Source organism: Mauremys reevesii, linkage group 19, assembly GCF_016161935.1.
Source record: "Mauremys reevesii isolate NIE-2019 linkage group 19, ASM1616193v1, whole genome shotgun sequence".
Classification (NCBI taxonomy): Eukaryota; Metazoa; Chordata; order Testudines; family Geoemydidae; genus Mauremys; species Mauremys reevesii.
This window is the reverse complement of record NC_052641.1, coordinates 22,482,028-22,503,907: the sequence shown is the minus strand read 5'-3', so window position 1 is coordinate 22,503,907 and position 21,880 is coordinate 22,482,028. Positions and strand designations below refer to the sequence as shown.

The window sequence follows — 21,880 nt, the reverse complement described above, 5'->3', positions numbered from 1 at the left end:
CAATAATCACCATTAAAGAATATTTTACTGTGTTGTCAACTCCAGCGATTTTATCTCTAATCTTGCAGGAACAGTAGTTTTCTTAAAGGCCCAGTTGCTGAAATTGTGGGAATACCTGAAAATCGCAGTATTCATTAAAACAAACTTCTATCTCTAACCACTACACAGAAAAGCTTGTACCCTAAAGGTTGAAAACAAGAATAAAAAGAATCTCCTGATTTTTTTTATTTCTTGATTTTTAAGCCAATCATGTTTTTTTAGTAAGCGACTCATGATTTTTTAAACCTTTGGGGCTGCCAATATTCTATTCACCAACGCTTCCATACCACAGTATTTCTCTGTCCAAAGGTGACTCCCAAAAGTGTTGAGTATTGTTTCTTCAGGTACCCAATAGTGTCTTCTCCCTTAGATTTCAGAATGCTGCTGAAAACAGACTAATTTCATGTGGGTGCATTTGTCTTATCTTCTCTACAGGGCTCCAGCCCCTGGAGGGTATCAGCCACTGCTACCACTGCCAAAGTGACAGAGATTTCTCTTTATCCCAAAGACCAGGACTACCACATTTGAAGCAAGGAGTCCCTCTTTTGAAGTTTCAGGATAAACAGATGCTTCTCATAGGGATTGTCTGGATCTTTTGATCTGTAGCTCCATTTCTGTCCCCAAGAGTGATATGACCTTAATTCTTCTGGCTGGCTGTCTTCCATATACCCCCATGAGCGTAACAATCTGGGATTGCTAATAGCTTTGGAGATTCATGCAGATGGTACACAAATTCCCGGTCAAAAGTAATTTGGAGAAGTGGGTAAAATCTAGATATTACTCACATAATGAAAACAGGGTATACAATGCTGGCCAATAGTTACCAAAGGCAATAAACCAAAGGGTGTACACCTCAGGGCATGGTTTTCAAGTATCTCCTATGTCACAACATAGATTCAAGAAAAAGAAAAAAAAAAGGTTTCCATTTAGAAAACAGTGGAGGACATTTTTATTTCACTGTTCAGTCGCCACATGGAATCAGGCACATAGACACAACAAGCCAGGGGCTGCTCTTACAGAGACTGTTAACAAGCAGAAGAAAGCAAAACACAGCTTCTGAAACCACCAAGAGTCTGAAGCCCATTGGGAAGTAAACTGGAATATCAAAGACTACTGATGCAGCCCATGTCCACAACTCTGCTCACAAGAAACAATCCACTGAAAGAGGCCAGAGACTTCCAACGCAGCTGTCAACACAGATACGTATTAACGGAGTGCCTCGCTGCCATCTGGGGTCACGAAAAGACTGACGGAAATCAAATGCTGCTACTGAAACAAAGAGGTCAACATCAAGACAGAAGAGGGGACACAGACTTACTATGAATACTTAAACAGGCCTATCGCATTACCAGCTTTGCACTGGAGAGCTGGGGGATTGCATTAACTCCTTTTGCTGTTCTGCTATAACGAGATTACTCACTCCTGGAGACATCACCTTCAGAAAACTGCAGTGCCGCTGATTTGGCATTTCCATTAACAGCACTCCTAGCAATAGTCTTGCAAAAGCAGTACTTCTAGGAATGGCTTGTAAAACATGGCACAGCATTATCAGGAAGGTAAAACCATGGCAGTCAGAGTGCAAGGCCTCCCAGATGATTAGCAGACACTTCTGTATTGGGAAGTATGACTGCTTGGGGAATCTAGCTGTGCAATTGATGAATTCTCTGTGAGATTATGAACTCGCTCTATGTATCTTTACCAAGCTGAAAACTCTATTTTGAAAGAGAAAGCGCAGGGCTGCACAGTTGTCCTCTTTACCTCCAAGTTGGACTGAAATTCCAAAGGGTAAGATGCAGGGCTGACAATAGAAAGTTATTATATCGGGATGATCATCTATTAAAACACAGAAATTCTAGGCAATAGGCTAGCTCCCACCCAGAACAACTGGTTTGTCAGAGGAGAAAGTAATAGAACCTGGTAGAGGTCTGTGATCAGCTGAGGAGCCAGATCCTGAAGTCACCTGAGAAGAACTGGAAGGTTATAAAAGGGCAGAAGTTGACCTATTTGGGGTCTTTGGCCTTTTTCACCAGCTCGAGCACAGGGGAGCTGATATAGGAGTCTGAAGAGGCCAAGGGAACCCTGCCTACCTGAATAGAGAGGGCCCCCCAGGGAAGAATGAGTGAGAGGGAGGGGCACTGCATGCAAAATGTTTCTTATTCTCTAAATTATCTGTCTTCTCTCATGCTATTAAGTAAAAAGCAGTTGGTGTTTTAGAATCCTGTGCAAAGTGAGACTGTTACGTGTTAGGCCGATCAAGTTGCCTTGAAGAGTAAAGCTGAGGAAGACCCAGACAGCTAGAGTTGCGGGAGAGGATATGTTGTTTAAGTAACAGGGGAGGGACTCGTACTCATCCCAGGATCTGGGCAGTTGGACTGAGATCTATGCTCTCCAGGTGGGTTGTTAGATAGAGGATCTGCACCCTAACAACGTGCCTAGACACCCCCAGTTTGGGGCAGTGTCTGGTCTCTTTTCAGCCTATGGAGGCTTAACACACATGGGACCACAGCAGTCTTGTGAGCACTAAGGAGGTGGAGCTCAACTAAGTTTGTGAAGATCTGAATTCCTTCTGTCACACTACAGTATTCTGGCTAAGACAACTGACCAGTTCTCTTCAGAACAGTTAAAACAGCTCATGTCAGAACTCCATGTATAATTGTCTGAGTTAATCAGGAATAATGAAAACCAAACACTGAGACCAAAACACAGTCCACCACTATTATAAATCTACTCACTCATGCCCTTCCACTTAGCAAGCATATGATGGAATTGCAGATATCTTGCTGGGTCAGTGGAGCAATTACTCATGTGGAAGGAGAAGCAGAAGTGCCAGCTGCTATTTGTGTGTGCTGCACTGAACACTCTCCAAATGTTATTTTTTAAAGGTGTCAGAATGAAAGAAGTTGATCTAATCACTTAACCAAAGCAGTTGATTGAAATCTCAGTGAGAAACCTACCTTTTTTCACTGCCCTGAAGCAAAAGACAAGGCCAAAAGACTACAGTCTCCAATGCAGTCTGATGCAGCGACTAGAAATGATAGTTCATTACTCACAGCTCTCTGGCAGAGAGGAGCATACCTGAAAGGCTGCAGTATTTTTGATCACGAGGAAAGCATTTCAGTCATTCTTTGGTCTTAAAATAATTTTTGGTAGAAGGCTGAACACCAGTCACTAGCACATCCTCTCTGTTTTTCATTTTTTTGCTCACACTAAGCAGAACTGACATATCTGCAGATGCACATCTACCACATGAGATGAAGTTATCTGAAGTATCACAGGTTGCTTTGCAGAGAAGACAGGGCTTGATGCCAGCCAGCACAGCACTTGGTTTTCTATACTGCTCTGTCAGGAAGCAGGTACATCAGTACTATGAGTTGATTTGAGCAGCAACACTGCACCATTTTCAAAGATATTGGTAACTGCTGCAAAGGCCAAAGTGGTGAACTTGCTGCCTTAGGGTGATGAAGTTCTCAAATAAGAAGCCTGCTGATTAAAGCAAACTGCATGTAAACCTGAGAATTTCCTCAACCTGTTACCATTTTTTCCTTTTCCAAAACAAGTCCGATGTTTATATGCCAGCAGCCAGCTGAGCTCCCTGTAGGGTGGACTGTGCCTGAAAGATTAAGCAAGTTACTATAAGTGTCCTTCAGAGCAGCCCTCCCCAACCACAGAAGAACAACAATGCTGTGTCTGCACTCTACCAGAAGGGGCCAACAAACTTGGTTAGAGATGCTTAAAAGATTCTGCCAGCTTTGGCTATCTGAAAGGATGGTCATAGCAGAGCCCCTGCTCCCGTCCCGCAAAACCCGCTTCCATTCTCACCAGTTCCAGCATTGTTTCTTGCATTTTTATCCCACTCCCACCCACAAGACTCCCCCATGCTACTTATATATATATATATATATATATATATATATATATATATATATATATATATAAAACACTCAGTCGGTTAACATTTTTTATATATATGTATAAAAACAGAATTCAGACAATTTTTACCACTAAAAGACAACAACAAATCCTACTTAAACCATGTAAAAAATACTTTAACTTCTGTTATAATAGACATCAAATTTTTTTCCATCCCTCGTTTAAATTTAAGTACACCTCTACCCCGATATAACGCGGTCCTCGGGAGCCAAAAAAATCTTACCGCATTATAGGTGAAACCGCGTTATATCGAACTTGCTTTGATCCACCGGAGGGTGCAGTCCCGCCCTCATGGAGCGCTGCTTTACCGCGTTATATCCGAATTCATGTTATATTGGGTCCCGTTATATCGGGGTAGTGGTGTATTAAAACCTTTATTTTATTTTTTTTAAAGAAATACCTGCTCATCAGTTTGTCATAAACAGAATTTCAGCAACGTAAAGCAATTTAGTGTTTTCCCACAAATTACCGCAATCTGGGTTTTGCCCACCCAATCCTGCCCCTGCAACAAAATACATTTTACCCACTATTATGGCAGAGGATCCTTCAGGTCCCACAAGATCCCAGGCTCACTGCAGGAGTCTAGGTCACAACCCTCTCTTCAATAAGTGTCCTTTGCTCCTCACCTCACTCCCTTTAAATCCATCCAAATTTCTACCAAAAACCACACTAACACAAACAAAACCCATAATTCTCTCCTTCGCTGACCAGGTCACTTCCCTCTTTTAATCTTCTTTCCTTCCACTTCAAGGTCCTTGCCCTTCTTTACAGCTGCACACAATTCTGTCCCTGCTGACATCTTCTCTCTCATCTCTTCCTCCTAAAGGACCCTTGAATTGATCTCATCTCTGGACCTCTGCCTATGCAGCTCCTTATCCCTTTTTCTAGGTCTTCCACCATTCCTCACTCTCTGCAGACTATAGAAAATTCAGTATACAAGTTGAATAGATATTTTTTCCCTCCAGACCATCAACCTTTTTCTACTAATACTATAAAAACACTCCTGTCCCATTTTCATTTAATTGACTTTTGGTCACTACAACCAGCACCACAGCAATTCCCAAATATGGCATTTATATTAGAAAGTAGACTTCACTTTCATTTGCCTAAGCCAATTACTCTATGAGATCATATGCCAAAGAGGCTCATTCAATGCTAATTTTCTTCAAGAGGTTAATTTTGCAGTATTGTCTGAGTGGCCAGTCCCTATATCACAATGCTGAATCAGTCAACTCTCCCTGCCTGGGACTCCAGGGAAACTTTCAGTGCATCACAGCCAGGTTATTTCCTCTGCTTCCACCAAGAGGTGAAAGAGTGGAAGGATTTCACAGATTTAAGAAGGAAAATGAAAAACCCTAGTGCATTTACTCACCTCACTCACAGACAGGAGTGTGCGTCACGCACTATACTATACAACACACAGCTCATTCCTTCATTCCAGTACCCAAATATTGGAATGGGGACACAAGTGACATGGTCTGCTCCTCACCTAGCAGTTGAAACAATACAACAGAAGCACCCAGGAGATTTTGCTTGACAGATAATACTACCTTCTTCTTAACTTGTGTGATTATGCAACATAAATCAAAGCTTTATTTCCCACTGGGTCTTATTTCAGATGCCCTTCTCCCATCAGAATAATGTTTGTAATTATTCCTGGCAAATCAGAGTGAGGCTATGTGTAATCAGATCATGGATATCCAAAGGCTGACTCAAACTAATTTTGCTAATTATCTTTTGGACAATGAATTTACACTCAGATGACTTTTGTAGTGAACTCTCACCACCAGTCATTTCTTACACAGTCCTTAAGAACTTTATCATTTGATGAACACAGTAAAATAGGATTGTTTGTGCATAGAACGATCATATCCAAACTCACAATACTGATTGTGGAGAAAAGATATTTCATTCTTATTTCTTGAACAACTGTTATATTTTGAATTTTGAGAAGCATGGTTGCATGATGTTTGAGCATATAACGTCTTTTCTTTTTCTTTATTATTGTTGTCAACATTAATGTCAGAAACTTCTACACGCTACTGTTGTTCTTAAGAACCAAGATCTGCAAAATTAAACAGCTGGATCAAAAAAACCCAAATATGCCCTTTAAAAAAAACCAAACAAATGTTAACAGATCACATTGACTTGTTTCTTAGTAGCGTAACCAAAGTTAAATTTCAACATTTAGGTCTGGATTCTCATTTTAGCTGCAAACAGATTTTAGGGGCAATATAACAGACATTACCTTTCCAACAGGAAATCTGAGCAAGCCAAAGAATTTAACCAAATAAATCTCTAACGATGACATAAAAAGCAAACAGCTGAATATTCCTAAGAGGCAAACTAAAACAGGTCACAGCTTTATAAAATATTAGTGGAAATATTAAAGGGAAATATGCTCTATGTGGAGGTAACGCCACAATAAATACTCCAGATCCTAGGGTGTTTTGTTATGTTTTTCTTCCATTATATTGATTTTTTCAGCTTCCGTATTCAGTTATACTCAATAACCTTTATGCAATACAGGGTTCTTGTAACTATCCACCTTTCTACCAATAAGACATTAAAAAAATAAAATGCATCACTTTACCTTTGTGATGAGAATTCGGTACTTTTCCACTAGGTGGTCATTGTTATGACATCCTGCTAGCAGCTGCCACACCTCTCCTCTCAGTGCCTCGGGAACACCACTTCTCACCAACGCTGACAAAGGCTTTGGCCTCACACTCAAATTGAGATGCCTGGGTGAAGGGAGGGCAAGAGGGAAGTTATTCTCCATCACTGTGGCCCAAGTACAAGTGTATGAAAACAGATGGGTAACAACCAAAATGCAATGCAGAATGTGAGACGCAATGGAGAAAACTTTAAGACAGTCTGTGTGTTGCTGGAGTATCTTTCTAGTCCATAGGAGGCTGTAATATAAATGACAGTGTGGGAACATTCAGGAGCCATGAAAGAAACAAAATTAATGGGACACATTTCCAATCTACTTCCATAAACCCTATTAAATCTAGTTTGAAGACAAACATGTCCTGGACCTGCTGTAAGAGACTCAACAGCACAATATACCAAAGCAGAAAAGCCTTAAACACAAGTACAGAAATACACCACATTCTGTATGATCTCTAGAATATGTATATATGCTGGTTTCCTTTCCTGCTCCTCTCCAATCTACAGTAGGATGATTCCATTACAATCATCTGGCCACAAAAAGTTAGTGTGTCAGTCATTTAAAACCGCAATTATTCCACAGGACCCTTGTACTATAATCTGTTCTTTCACCCTCTATGTAAATTCAGTTCTCCTGAATTTATCATCTTGCTAGAAAGCTTTTTAAATACCAGGATTTCCCCCATTACACCAGAAATACAACAGAGCTTGATAACAGGGAGCACTAATCAATTATAATCTATAAAGGAAATAAAATCTGTTCTCAGAACCAAGCTTGGGAGTTAGAACATCTACAACAAATACAAACCCTCTGAAGAGACTATGAACTGCCTTACCTTAATTTATGACCAGAATTAGTATATATAGTAGGTTTAATAAAACAGAGTCACACAATATAACCTGTGTACTTGATGGGTAACAGGCTACCAGATATTCCCAACTACTGGATTTTGGAGTGTGAAGAGCATGTGACTCATTTGTACTAAAATACAAACCATACATGGTAAAAAAAAAAAGTTAAAAGAATACCAACAAATCGCTAATTGCTATTAAAAAAAATCTGAATAGGAGATCATAAAACCATGGCATCTAACCACCTGAACTCTCCTTTTTAGGATTTTCAATCTTCTATTATGCTAAAAGCTCAAGGATCATTACCTGCAATATTTTTTTAAGTTAAGAGGGAAACTTTAACACCACACTAAAGTTGTTACTGCCAGCATTAACACAGAAGCACTCCACATCCTTAGAGCTGCCAAAACATTTTCAGTGAGAGTGTCAGGTGGCTTAATTACCTTTCAGCCTTGGAAGAGTTACAGAACTGAAGTATATGAGAAACATCCTTGCTGAGAGAGGATTTGTAGAGCTCATCTGATCAAACTGCTTGTAAGGGGGTGGGGGAAGAGAGGACATCATTTTGTTGCAGTCTTTCCACTCTTTTGTTATATAAAAGTGACAATTTCATGTCAAGCACTCCTATCAAATTAGCATAATGTATTTGTATTAAAAAATTGGAAATAAAAACCCTATCAAATTTGAAATGATGGCATTAAAGATCAATAGAGAACCACTCCCCTTACTAGGCTATGAGTAGCTTGATAGCAAGAAAATCTTTGCTAAAATTCATTATATTAGTAAATTTCCTACCACTTAAATGTGGATTTAATCTGATCTCTACTGTACTGTAGCTTTGCTTTTCTCCTTCTCAGATGTAATATTTCATTTCCCCTCAGCTTTCTGGATGTTTCTTGCTCTGCTTTTCAATGGTGTTAGGAAGAACAGGCAGAGAACCAATACTAGATGGAGACCAAGGGCAAGTTTGAAATGCTCCATCTGGTATTGTGTTTGTGTGATCTCTTTGTGCAATTCTGGCAGAGTTTTGCAAAGATCCCAGTACCAACCTCTTTGAGGGAGGCTCATCTTAGTATGCAAAGCTGGCTAGTTGTTCGCCCAGGAAGGGAGGGTATGGGTTGCACCAGAATCTCTACTATTTAGAAATTCTGTGCTAGATAAATCAGCACTTCCTAGAAAAGCAGAATGACTCATACACTCCCCTGATGGACCCAGAGCCTATCTTCCTTTAATGAGGTGGACATCCTCATAATCCAACGTAGATCCTGCTGTATTTTTAAGAGTCAAAGGCTAAGGATACTCAGAGGGGGTAAGTGGCCCAGCTCTAATCGACCTTGGACCTGGAAGGAGGGAACCTACCTGGGAAATGATCTCTGGGGAGCCAAAGTGGAGGGAAAGCTGCAGCTTTCTTCTTCTTCTTCTTTTGATAGTTAGATTTTTTTTATTAGCAAATGTAGAGCAAAGTAATACTAGGCTTTCCAGAACACCTGTGGCTGCAGTAACCCCAAGAAACTAACATGTTCATTCAATGATTTTAAAGAACACTCAGACATATAAAAAAGTAGAAGTACAAAAGATATCAGACAAAACCTGAAATCAGATAAGAAAATAAGGGGCATTCTCAATAACAGAGGTTTTAATTCACTCTAATTTTGAGAAACAATGGCCACTCTGCGAAGAAAGAGCACACTTAGCTGGCACTTAGCTGGCAACCTATCATGTCTGAGAAGACTCAGAAGTACCATTTTCAGAATGCATATTCTTGCTTCTTACCATTTGGACAGAAGATCTCCCCACGTTTCAAGAATTTTTTCAGCACACTCTTTGGAAACATCTCCAGAACCACTCAAGAGAGGCTCATCATTATCTATAATGAATGAGAAGAGAGGAGAAAATGTAAGAACAGGGGGAACTATCCTACCAGGAGATTAGCATTCAACTCTCTACAATGTGAATCAGTTCTTGGTGTATCTGTGCAAATTTTAACAAGGAGGAATACAGCATTTGTAGACTCAATCCTTATATAATCATTACCAGGCACCTCACAATTCAGTCCAGAACAAGTCAGAATGCAAAGCAGGCGTTAACCTAATTGCTACCAATGCAATCATATTTCAGATGTTATCTTGAAAGAAATGTATGGTATTGCTATCAGTGAAATGCTGCACCTCTAGCACTGCTAAAGCAAGTATTTTAAAGCAGCAAGTACCTGACAAACAACTGAAATACTGCCAGTGATAGATAATGTAACATCCTCAACTCTTGATCTTTCAAATGAAAGATTAAGGGATCTTGTTTCCTTTATGAAATATGAGGCCATTATAATGTCATTGCATTCATTGCAACCTGAACTGCTTTGCACTTTTCCTTTGAATGCTGTTACTTTTTTGATAGCCCCCAAAGCTTGAATTATGTAGCTTTTAGAATGCTGCACATTCCATCGCTAAAATGAAAGAGTAGATAAGCACAAGCACAATAAGCAGCCCTTGGTTAAAACCAATCTCATAGCTGATATATTCAGTCACAGATATTTTGAAATGCTCATTACAAGTAATGTAGATAAAAGCTCTGCTGCCATTCAGTATTTCTCTGACAGTGGTCTGACAGTGTTGTTCCATTAAATTATTTATACAAAAATACATTCCTTTTGAATGGACCTTATTTATTTTGGTTCATGTGTGAAAAATCTAGAACAGCACAAGAAGATATCTGAAGTGGTAGATGCTATAATTCAAGCATACTGATTACTTTTCTAACAGTTACTCAGAAACAGTTCAAAAGTCTATTCAAAAAATGAAATGGCAACACAGCCAGCTGAAAACACACCAGGTCTCAGAATGAACAGCATCACCAAAACAGTAAAATAGCTCCTGGTGTGACATTATGCACTACAGAAGCCTATGCTCACTTTTTATTGCAAACATGCCACTTATAAAAAGAATAGGAGTACTTGTGGCACCTTAGAGACTAACAAATTTATCCTGTTCTTTTTGCGGACACAGACTAACATGGCTGCTACTCTGAAACATGCCACTTACAGAAAACTCAAACTAAAGCCAACTCCACATTTCTCACGGCTGCAGCTGTTTACATTTGTTTAAAGGAGAGAAACTCCATCTCAAGTGCTACTTCAGGTCAGATGCTTCTAAGCAGCCTATCAGCATTTTTAACTTTGTCACAGTGTTTCAAACTCTTCACAGTGTGTCTCCATGCAAATTCAAATGAACCAAGGAAAAGCATTTAGCTGGTTCATAGAAGTGCCCAAGAAAAATGGAGTGGCGGCTGCAGGAACTGTTTGAATGTTAGTTATCAGACACTCATAGCTTTAAAGTGTGAAACAAGATCCCATTCAAAAGGTAACTTGTTCTAAACAGTTTTGTTAGTTACCTAGGCTGGTTTCCATTTCCTTCAAAACATGTAAATAAAACAAAGGTTACAGGACCCACTTCATACCTTCCTCTTCGTCATCCTCTGGAGGGGAAGGAATCATTGAGCCCTGGGACCCAGACTGCGGCAATCGAATAGAGGGGCTTGCTGTAGTTTTTCTTCTCTCCCTTTCTGATTCACTTTCTAGACACACAACTTCATATAACGTATCTGTGTTGTTCTTCCTGTCCTTTTGTTTTATCTGGATTAGAAAATATACTTGTGAGTCAGGCGTTACACAGGAATATGTCCTTCACAAGGTTCTTTCTACATCCTCTCCTTGGGGTAGGGGAGATGGAGAAGAGGAACTATTTTCACCACCATCCACACAGGAAAAAGTGAAGAACTGAAATTTGTATTACAGTCCTTTCAGTGCCCCAATGCAACTTCCAGGGCAGTGAATGCTTCTGGTGTTAGGTGTCTGCCCCTATTTCATGGGAATGCATAGCAAACATAATCCAAAAGGCATCACTCAGAATTGTATAGCTCCTACAAGTAAGATGTACTCCCCACCTTGGGACAAATGAGTATATTTCAGGTCCAGAACTCATAAGCAGGCTCATCTTTTTCCACAGGAGTGGACTGGAGACACAGGTAGCATGTATTTCAACAGTATATGATAGGTTTGCTCTGGGGAAGTTCTAGGAGAGGAAGTTCGGTGAATTCTTGACTACCTGACAACCTTTTCATTAAGGGGGAAAATACTACGAATGACAAAAACCTAGAACTATAGCTAACTTCTCACCGACTAATAGTGCAGTGTACGACAATTTTTTCTGTAATCTTTTAGTGATAAGATTGTTTGTTCTTGTTTAGTGTCCCAGCATGGCTACTGATTGTCTATTTGCTGCTTCAAAAGTAAGATGTACATGTATTCTTGTTGAGAACACAGGTAGCCAACTTTATGGGCTCCAAGGTCCATTGTGTGGCCTTATTTCCTCTATTAATTTTCAATGCTTCTGTTCTGTTACAGGGAAGTTAAAGCAAAGACTTTCTAGGTAAACACTTCACAAAATTCTAACTTAATTCAAGACTATTAAAGAAGCTTTACTTCCACCCAGTCAAAATCAAAGATATGGAAAGAAAGAAAGAAAGAGCTACTTTTACAGAATTCCACTGTAAAAAATTCCCAAAGTTCAATTTAATCATTTTAGTATTTTAAATTTATGGAAATTCTTCCAGACTAAAGATCATTAAGTCAATGAATGTTATCTGGGAAAATAAAATCCCTCTGCTTCCACCATTTCCGAAACAAGAAACATTGGCAAACTAAGATAAGCTAATTCTACATAGTTGTATCTTTTAAAGACTAATCACCTCTCTGTAGAAACAAGTTTCCCTTCCATGCTTATCAGGCATGACTCTCTATATCGGTCACTTCAACTATGAATTGTGCTAACTCCTCCATTAGTAAACACTGGAAGTTGGATAACCTGTCAGTGCCTGTGAACAAGGCAGAATTACGTGAGATAAAGGTCACAATGCATGCAGAGTTTGGTAAGACAAAAGATACAAAATTAGCTAAGTAAGATAAGCTTCCTTACATTACCAGGCAGAAAAGCAGCCTGTATTCTAAGATTAGTGAAATATTTATAGCTAACTGCATTAATTGTTCAACATCTCCACAATCCACCTCAAAAAGATCAATCCAAATAGGGAGAGGATAAGACTAATCTCCTACATGGAGGGGTTTTTTCCAGCCTGTATTTTGAAGGAAGGTTTCCATAACATCTCTTCATATCAGGTGCTTCTGGAATGAGCTGTTCAGCAACGTAACAGGTTACACATGGAATTAACTTTAAATAAAAAAGATAAATGCAGCAAAGACGCCTCAGAGAAACCATGCCACTATTTGCTATTACTTAAAAAACAACAACAACAAAACCCCAAAACCAACAAGTGCAAAAGAGAACACTAGGGAGAAAGCTGCTCGTTTCAACTGAGCTCTTAAAGAAGTGACTCAATATAATTCATGAATAAGAGATCAGCGAGCCCCTTCCCTCACTATTCCTGACTCCACTCAGTGCTATTGAACTGTGTGAATCCACCAACGGGATGGTTTGTTTTCATACGCTCTCCATTTCCTCTAAAGAGTGGTTTTGTTTCAGGGTGACCGTTTCATAAGCAAGTTAGGAATAGCTTTTCCCCCCCACACCACATACTAACTCTTAGGTGGTTTTCATCATCCATTTTCAAGCCTTTGATTGTTTCTTGCATGAGGTATTGCCATATATTATTCAAGTGTATGTCTTAGACGACTTTACCCTTTTCTTTCCAGCAGGTGGAGTCAAAAAGCTAAGATGTTAGCCTTTTTGACATTGCTTCCCAGTTCCGTTTTTCAACAGGAAAAGCTGGGATATTTGGTTTGTTGAAACCTCTGCTCTAACCATGTAACACGGGAGAAAGGGAGCAGTGCAGTGACACTTCTCCAATTCTTAGACCGTAACAGCATAATTGAAGAAAAATAGCCTTTCTAGGTCAACTGTCAAATTTTTCTGGGACCTGCACATTTAAATCCTGTTTGAAGTTCTGTTTATCTTTGCAAAAAGTAACCTACCTTTTCTATGTTTATACTATGGCATGTCAAGTAAAAGAAAAGCAGGACTTGTACATTAAGGAAATTTTGTAACATCCCAAATACCAGGTTTGAAAGTACAGAAGTTAATTACACATGACAACCTGCAGCCCGATCCTGCAGCCCTTATACACGATTCATTCCACTGGCTTCAATAGGACAACACATGTATCAGGGCTTCAGGACTGGGCCTTTAAACTGCAGTGAGTTTATTCTTGTCCCTAATATGTTGACATTTAACTTGTAAAGCATCCTAAATCTACCTCTGAAGTCTCAAAAGAATTTAATTATAGGGTAGTTATGGTCAGTTAAGCCTGCCAAGCCCCAAATGTAACTGTAGATAAAAAGACAGTGTTACCTGTTTTAGTTTTAGGAAAAAGTTTTCGGTGGAGCTACGTTTGCTAAAGGGCCAGAACAATCTCTCATTAGGTGAGCAAACTCGGACTTTGGTCTCCAGAAGGAATCGGACAGGTTCCTGAACCTCAGTTATCACCAAATCAACAGCTGTAGTCATGAATAGCACTTTATCTACAGAGAAAAAAAATCAGATCAATAGTACAATCACCTGCTGACAAATCTCAGTGGAAATGCTCTCTAAACTGTTTACCTTGTAGTAATGTTACTGTAAAAGCTAATTCTGCAGAAAAGTCTCTTTTAGTTAACCTAACATCCCAAGTCAGAGGCTACCAGAGCAAAGGTTTCAGTGACTGGCACAGGACAATAAGATGAGCTATTTGCTAGAGAGAGAAGATGCCCTATCAGAATCTTCTTTTAGCAAAGGATGCCCCATTACGGCGGATAAAAATCCTTTGTCAGATTTTTTGAATCCCTATTGAAAACTAGCAAATATGTTCCTTAAAACAATTACAAATATTTAATTAAGGGTTTGCTTTGCATGGTGACCTCTGCTTTGCAAGTACAGTATAGTCCCACCAGTTTTTTTTTTTTTTTTAATGAGTTATTTGGATGATGGATAAATCCTACCACGTTAAAGAGATTCTGAAACATGTTTTCAAGACCACCAAGCTGTGAGAAATTCTCTCCTTGATAGAGTAGAGCCACCGATAGCAGCAGGACTCTTCACAAAATGGGAAAGAGACTAGGCCAGACAATTTTAGGACCACTAACATTCCTGACCTTCAGGCAATTCACATTCAATTCCACAATTTGCACACTCAACTATAATTGTGAAAATCACCTACAATATTTGGAAATTTTATCCTTCAAGTTCCATTGTTAGGCTTAAGAATCAAGAGTCATCCCCCAAAACTGAAGTGGAGCCCCACAAATCTGCCAGTTTATTGGATTTTTCTCTGTCACATGTAAAATTTTCTTAGAGTGGCTTTCCCCCAATAATCTTTGTGCAACACCTGTTGGATTTACAGTAGGGATTAAGCACATACAAAAGGGAAATCCTATAGTAAATGATCTGGTGCAATTCATAATGAGAGTCTGCAGAAGCTAAAGGAATGAAGTACTAGACCTCCTCCTCATCTCCCACATCTTGTACCACCATTCCTTTCCCTATTAGGATGTCTGAGTACCCTTACGGTATGCTAATACTAGGGAATGGACTAGTCTTCTGTTCTATTTAGATTTACACATCCCACGTGAACCAAATTCAGAGACCACAACACTAGTTTTACTATATTATGTTACTAAGAGAAAAAGTAAAGGATGCCACTCTGATCTCTCTCAGCAAGAGCCCTTTTAAATTAATAAAAAGAAATCCAATGCCTGTGAAGTCAGTCACACATTCCTGCTGATAATAAAGTTAAGTTTGGTAAAGTTGGTACCTTTAGGAGTTTCTTCATTTACAATCTGGAAATGTGGAGATTTTGGATTCCAACTCCCAGTGATGACATACGATTTCCCATCAGAGCTTTTCCCCATGGACTCCTAGAAACAAATGGAAGACCAAACATTACTATTAACATTAAAATAATGAAAAAAAATTAAAGTGAACTGTGCGCTCGTGAAAGGTGTTAGGAGTCCCAGCCCTAGAGAGACACCTGATGTTTATCCACAAAACAACTACTGCCTGGGCATCAGCACTGCCAACTCCCCAAGTCCACATTACTCAGCTCTAACCAGGAGAGAGTCTCTGGGATGAGAGGAGAGCTCAATTCTGATGGCCCATGAGACCTTTGACCTCCCAGCTGAGTCTGCCACAAAGAGGCCAGTCACTACTAACTGCAATGATTTTTTATGAAGTGAACACTGTTCAATAGGAACTGTAGAAAGAACAGTAGTTCATTTCAGGGAGGCCAAAGAGCCAACTGCACTCCAGTGACTTTCAGGCCACTACTAATCTGGGTCAGATTGAAACCCATTGTCTACAGGGGAAGGGCTCCATATTGCAAAACCATATAAGCTCCCCTCAGATTTCTTCTTTAACATGGCCCTAGAAGATTCAAGGCAATTCAGTTATTCTGGCCTCATTTCATACTATGCAGTCTCTAAATGACAGCTGCTTGAATGGTACATTCACTCCACTAAAGTATGTGACTAAATTGTTTGCTTTAGGGATGCATTTCATTGTCTCTACTATATTGAAACAAATTAAATCAGAATACTTACAAACTGCTAATCCTAAAAAGCTTTCCAGCTGTTTCACATTAATGTATCTTGATACATTGCAGTGTTGTTATAAACAGCATCTGACATTGTGAGATTGTACTATCCTAAATGTCCTTGATATCTAAAGGACATTAGAGTGCGGACTCTTTTATACTGGTCTTTTTCTAAAATATATACATAGTACTCACAAGCACAACATTCAAAGTTAGGAAATGCCAGAAGTTTAAGGTTTCACAGGTAACCTTAATTAATCCCCCTTGTCAGCATGCTTGATAATACAATCTTTACATACAGGATCCCATACTATTCTTTCCACAGGACCCTTGCCCCATTCAGTGCACAGAATGGACAGTACCCACGTAACAACCAGTTAATGCAATATTTTGTTTTAGCCTCATTGTTCAGCATATGGCCTCTACTCTGAAACCAAAGTTATTCATTTACTAATGGGATTTCCCTATGGTGCTTACCACGACAGAATCTGGGTGCTTCACAAACATTAACAAATGCATCTTCAGAACACCTTTCCTGAGGTCAGGAGGTGGTGGTATCCCCATTCACGGATAGGGAACTAAGGCAGAGATGAAGGTCAGAAGTCTTCACTATTTTGCTGCCCAATTTGAGGCACCTCAGTCCTCAAGTGCATTTTATAGCCCTTTATATGTTCAAAAGGACAGCTCCCCTTTGACTTGTGTATATCAGACCCCACGTCTCATGTTAGGCATCCAGAAAATGAGAACACTACTACTGGCCAGCTGTATAAAGCTAGCAAAAAGACTGGAAGCTGTACATTACAGATGATTGAGGAAGATACTACATATTTCATGGAAAGATAATATAAAAAATGTGAAGAGTAAGGGAGCTGACAGAGCAGGACATGTTTAAAACAAAAGGAAGAACTTCTTCACACAACACACAGTCAACCTGTGGAACTCACTGCCAGAGAATGCTGTGAAGGCCAAAACTATAACAGATTTCAAAAAAATAATTAGGTAAGTTTATGGAGCATACGTCCATCAGCGGCTATTAGTAAGGCTGCGAGTCTGTCACAGAGATCACGGATTCTGTGATTTTATGGGACCTCCGTGACTTCTCCAGCAGCAAGTGCGGCTGGCCTAAACGTCGCCCAAGCAGCTTGGGTAGCCCCTGGGCCAGCCGCACCAGGTGTTGCTGGGGCAGTCTCAGGCTGCAGCGGCCCCTTCCCCTGCTGCCCCCCCGGCAACAGCGGGGGGTCCTGGGCCTGCCCCAGAGCCCCCACAGGGTGACCTGTCCCAGAAGCCACTGCCCCCTGCCCCAGTGCCCCCGTGGCATCCTCCAAGCCACCCCCTGCCCTAGAGTCCCTGTGGGCCCCCCTCAGCCGCCGCCCCCTGCCCCAGAGCTCCCATGGCACCCTCCAAGCCACCCCCTGCCCCAGATGATTTAGTCAGGGGTATATAGTAACAGTCATGGACAGGTCATGGGCCATTAATTTTTGTTTACTGCCCATAATCTGTCCATCACTTTTACTAAAAATAACTGCGACTAAAACGTAGCCTTAGCTATTAGCCAAGATGGGCAGCAACCCCATGCTCTGGATCTCTCTAAGCCTCTGACTGCCAGATGCTGGGAATGGAAAACAGAGGATGAATCATTTAATGACTGCCTTGATCTGTTCATTCCCTGAAGCATCTGGCATTGGCCCCTGTCACAGGATACTGGGCTAGATGGACCACTGGTCTGACTCAATATGGCCGTTCTTATGTTCTTCCAGCTTCTGCAACAAATGAGGCAAGGGTCTGACAGAAAGCCTCCAGGTCTGGTTCTTGTCCCCTCTGTATTTGAGGAAAGCTGTTCTTCCTTCCCCTTGCTTGGGTGCAGGCAGACGGAACACTGAGCGTACAAGAGTCTCCTCTCACAGTTCCAGTACCCAGTACCAAAGTAGCCCATAGCAGCTGGAAGCAACAACTGAAGGGAAAGTCCTGCTCAGCCCTTATGGCCCTGGACTGAAACCTGCCCAATACAGACAATATTTGCTACAATCATGCTGCTAAATCGCCAAATCTCTGCTGAGTATGTGCACACTGGGCTTTTTCAGAGGCCTATAACTTGGCCAAATTCAGAAACAGCAAAAGGCAAATTGCTGACACAAAGGCAACCTTCCACCCAATTCCAAGATCCTGCTCCAAATCTTGCATGTGCTATAGCTTCTCAAGAAAACACCTGTACATTTTTTTAATATGAACAGGAAATATTTTCCCCACTCTATTTTTGCTGAACTATTTTTGTCAAAGCTTTCCAAAAAACCTTCAGATTTAGGAAGACACCAAACACAGAAAATTTCAGCCTGAATGGTCAAAGTTTGGCAAAGTTATAAACAACTGAAATCAGGGTCTTATCATGGGAAATGTCAGCTAACTTTAACTCTTATGTGGCACTTCCAAGCTCCATTATAATAAAGAAAGAATGACATCACTTTAAATAGATAATTGACTATAAATGGCAATGCTATTTGTACAGTGCAATGCAATGCAATGAAACACTGTGGAACTTTCATTCTGCTTCCCTTTAAAAAGTTATCCTAAGTCCAAGTTCTCTCTGTGGTCTCTAACTGGGACTATCTCGGAGAGAATATTAACCACAATCCAAGACATTTCAGATGCATGCAAAATGTAATGATAGGCCTTAGCAGAGCACAGAGGAAGCAAAAAAATTCTCTGCTAAAAAGACACTAGCATGTCTGCGAATGGATACACAGGAGATAGCTAATGAACGTGTACTGACACTGTTCAAATGTGAGTAATAGCGGTGTACTTTTAAGAGGGTGTATGACTGCATTCTGAAGCAATTCAGGAATTGATTTACATGTGCATAAAGCACATTGGCAAGAGAGAGGTTTTGAAATACTCTGTTCTAAATCCCTATTTTATTTTAAAATTTAATGTGTACTTTAGAGTCCAGTTACTTTATGCTACCCTTTCAATATGAATTAAAATACAGGCTAACACGGCTGCTTCTCTGAAACCTAAAATAGAGAAGTTACTCTTATACAGATGTTCACAGAATACTAATAAAACATGGTTCAGGAAAAAAAAACCCACCACAAACTATGTCTGTGATACCTACCGCCTTAGCAATTACTACATCATTACTTTCCAGATATCAGATAAAAAATGCAATAAGCCACTTGTGAAACACCAATATGCCAATTAATACTGAAACTTTGTCTTTGTGCTGAAATGATTATCCAGGTTCCCTATAAAACTTCCCACTATGTTCTGGCTGTAGAGGATAATGAAACATTTAAGGCAAATTGGGCTGCTCATCTGAAACACCAACATGGATTAAACCCTTTAAAAATCTAAGTCATAAAACACTTTCCTTTTGCGGTAAAACTCCATCTTTCAGATTAAAACAACATTACACTCCAGCTGAATCCATCTTAAAACCTGGTGCCAGACAGGTGAGAGGAACTGTGGTCTATTCTGGTGTGCAGAGCACATGCTGAAGAACTGGATGTGGGTGACGACACAGCCAGACCTTTCCAGCCTGTTCCCTGAGATCAAACACCAGTGCTGCTAAGAAATACTCTTGTTCTTTATTTGTTAATAAAAATCCATTTTACCAAATCTAAAAGGTGCATGTCACCGCTCCGAACATCCTTCCCAGGGCTCAGGAGGAGGCCAAAACATCTGCAAAAACACAAATAATTAATCCATAAAAAATTAGTATTACATTTCAGGGACAAGCTGCTAACACCTCCTGCAAAACACCCCATTTATGTACATCTCTGCCTGTGTATCACACTGGGCCTTTGGACACTACAACAGAGCCTGATTGGATACCAACACAGAGCTTGTAGAGCACAGGTCTGTGAACTGGTTTAAAAACATGGTTCTCTTCTATTTACAGGGGCCCAGGAAGTTATTTAAGAATCTTCCCTGAAGGAACAGCACAAACGTAGCTGTGACTAACAAGGTGAGCTGATTGACCAAGGCCTTGTTGAGTGGCTTCCTCTATCTCATTTTCTATTACAAGGGATATTTGCATAAGGAACTTTCTATATCCTTCCATGACAGACAACGACCACAAAATCCAAAATTAAGTGCAAGTGTATTTTACGCCTTTATTTCACAGTAACGATATTTAGGGCTGGAGTACCAGACTTGGCTTTATCTTCTTTCTGTTTGCATCACAACCTCAATTTGTTGCATTTCATTTCAGACTGCAAATTCCATGGGGCAGAAACCCTGCCCTACTCTTAAGTATGAACAGTGCTGAGTAGACTGTCAGTGCTTAGATAAAGAATAGATCTCCTTCTGGTCAATGGAAGGTGTAAGATTTCCTTCCCCGCCCCCTCCTCCACTTTACATTCTAGACCACGGGCAGGCAAATGTTTTGGCCTGAGGGCCACATCGGGTTTCTGAAATTGTATGGATGGCCAGTTAGGGGAGGCTGTGCCTGGCCCCTGCCCCTATCCGACCCAACCGCTTATCACCCTGATGGCCCCCCTGGGACTTCTGCCCCATCCAACCCCCCCCCCCCGTTCCCTGTCCCCTGACAGCCCCACTGCCCCCTCCACCCCTCCCTGTCCCCTGACTGCCCCCTGCAATCCCCCTCCTTCCTGACTGGCCCCCAGGGACCCCTGCCCCCATTCAACCCTCCTGTTCCCTGTCCTCTGACTACCCCAACCCCTATCCACACCCCCGCCCACCACCCTGAACTCCCCTGCCCTCTATCCAACCTCTGTGCTCCCTGCCCCCTTACCGCGCTGCCTGGAGCACTGGTGGCTGGCGGCACTACAGCCGCGCCGCCCAGAGCACCAGGACAGGCAGCCCTGCTGCCCAGCTGGAGCCAGCCATGCTGGGCCACTGGCGGTACAGTGAGCTGAGGCTGCCGGGGAGGGGCCGGGGGCTAGCCTCCTGGGCCAGGAGATCAGGGGCCGGGCAGGAGGGCCCTCAGCCCATAGTTTGCCCACCTCTGTTCTGGCAGATTCAGGATATACGTAGTGCAGTATATAAGGTGCTCAGACACTACAGGGATGGGTAAATACTGAAGTTATGCAACCACTGATGTTAGTATAAATCCAGATTTACATATTTTTAAATAACCCTAAAATGGACCACCATGCACACTCAGAGTCCAGGATCTCTCCATCCATGACCTGAATAGGCTCGTTATTTATGAAGGACGAGAACAGAGACTATAGAATGGTCTACATAACAGGCAACAGGCTCCAAAATTATGTTTTTTCAAAACAATTTTTTTTTCTGGTTCCCTTGAAATTCAAGTAGCATTTAACATTCCCCACATGCAAAAAATAATATTTAAACACAGAATCAGGCAACTTAAAATAGGAGAAATACTTTACGTGCAATTTTTTTTTAAATAACTCATATCCAAAGGGTGTTCACCAGAGATGTGGGCCCCAGTCTTACAACTGGATTTGTGTGGGTGGATCACTGAGACTGTGTCCACCCACATAGATCCGATTGCAAGATCGGGGCCTTGGTCAGATGCAGCCCAGAAGACGTTTGCATACTCAAATTACAAGCCCATAAAAACATGTGTTGATAGAGAGATTACTCATCTGCTGCCTTGGAACTAGGAACAGTGTAACTAAATAGGACATGGTTAAAGAATTAAAAACACAGGGTTACCTCTCAATGGCAAGTTCTTTATTAGTTGTCTGTTGGACGTAAATCACAATCTTCTTATCAATTCCTTGGCGGAGCTTAAAGCATTGTCTGTCCTTGTCTTTGGGAACTGCACTGTTATTTACCAAGAAGGGGGGAAAACTCAGATCGTTATTTATCTGTATTCCTCCTT

The 21,880-nt window shown here is 40.9% G+C and overlaps 1 protein-coding gene across 1 annotated transcript in view; it reads right to left on the bottom strand.

Annotated features, from left to right (window-relative positions):
- The window catches only part of RABGAP1 (RAB GTPase activating protein 1), a 117,016-nt gene that overhangs the window by 66,937 nt on the left and 28,199 nt on the right, over positions 1–21,880 (bottom strand). Inside the window, exons 7-13 of the mRNA XM_039506161.1 lie at positions 21,712–21,822; positions 19,677–19,743; positions 15,292–15,394; positions 13,854–14,023; positions 10,948–11,122; positions 9,268–9,361; positions 6,563–6,713 (exon numbers count right to left, since the gene is read on the bottom strand). Coding sequence (XP_039362095.1) covers positions 6,563–6,713; positions 9,268–9,361; positions 10,948–11,122; positions 13,854–14,023; positions 15,292–15,394; positions 19,677–19,743; positions 21,712–21,822 — 871 coding nt within the window. The remainder of the gene's footprint in view (positions 1–6,562; positions 6,714–9,267; positions 9,362–10,947; positions 11,123–13,853; positions 14,024–15,291; positions 15,395–19,676; positions 19,744–21,711; positions 21,823–21,880) is intronic.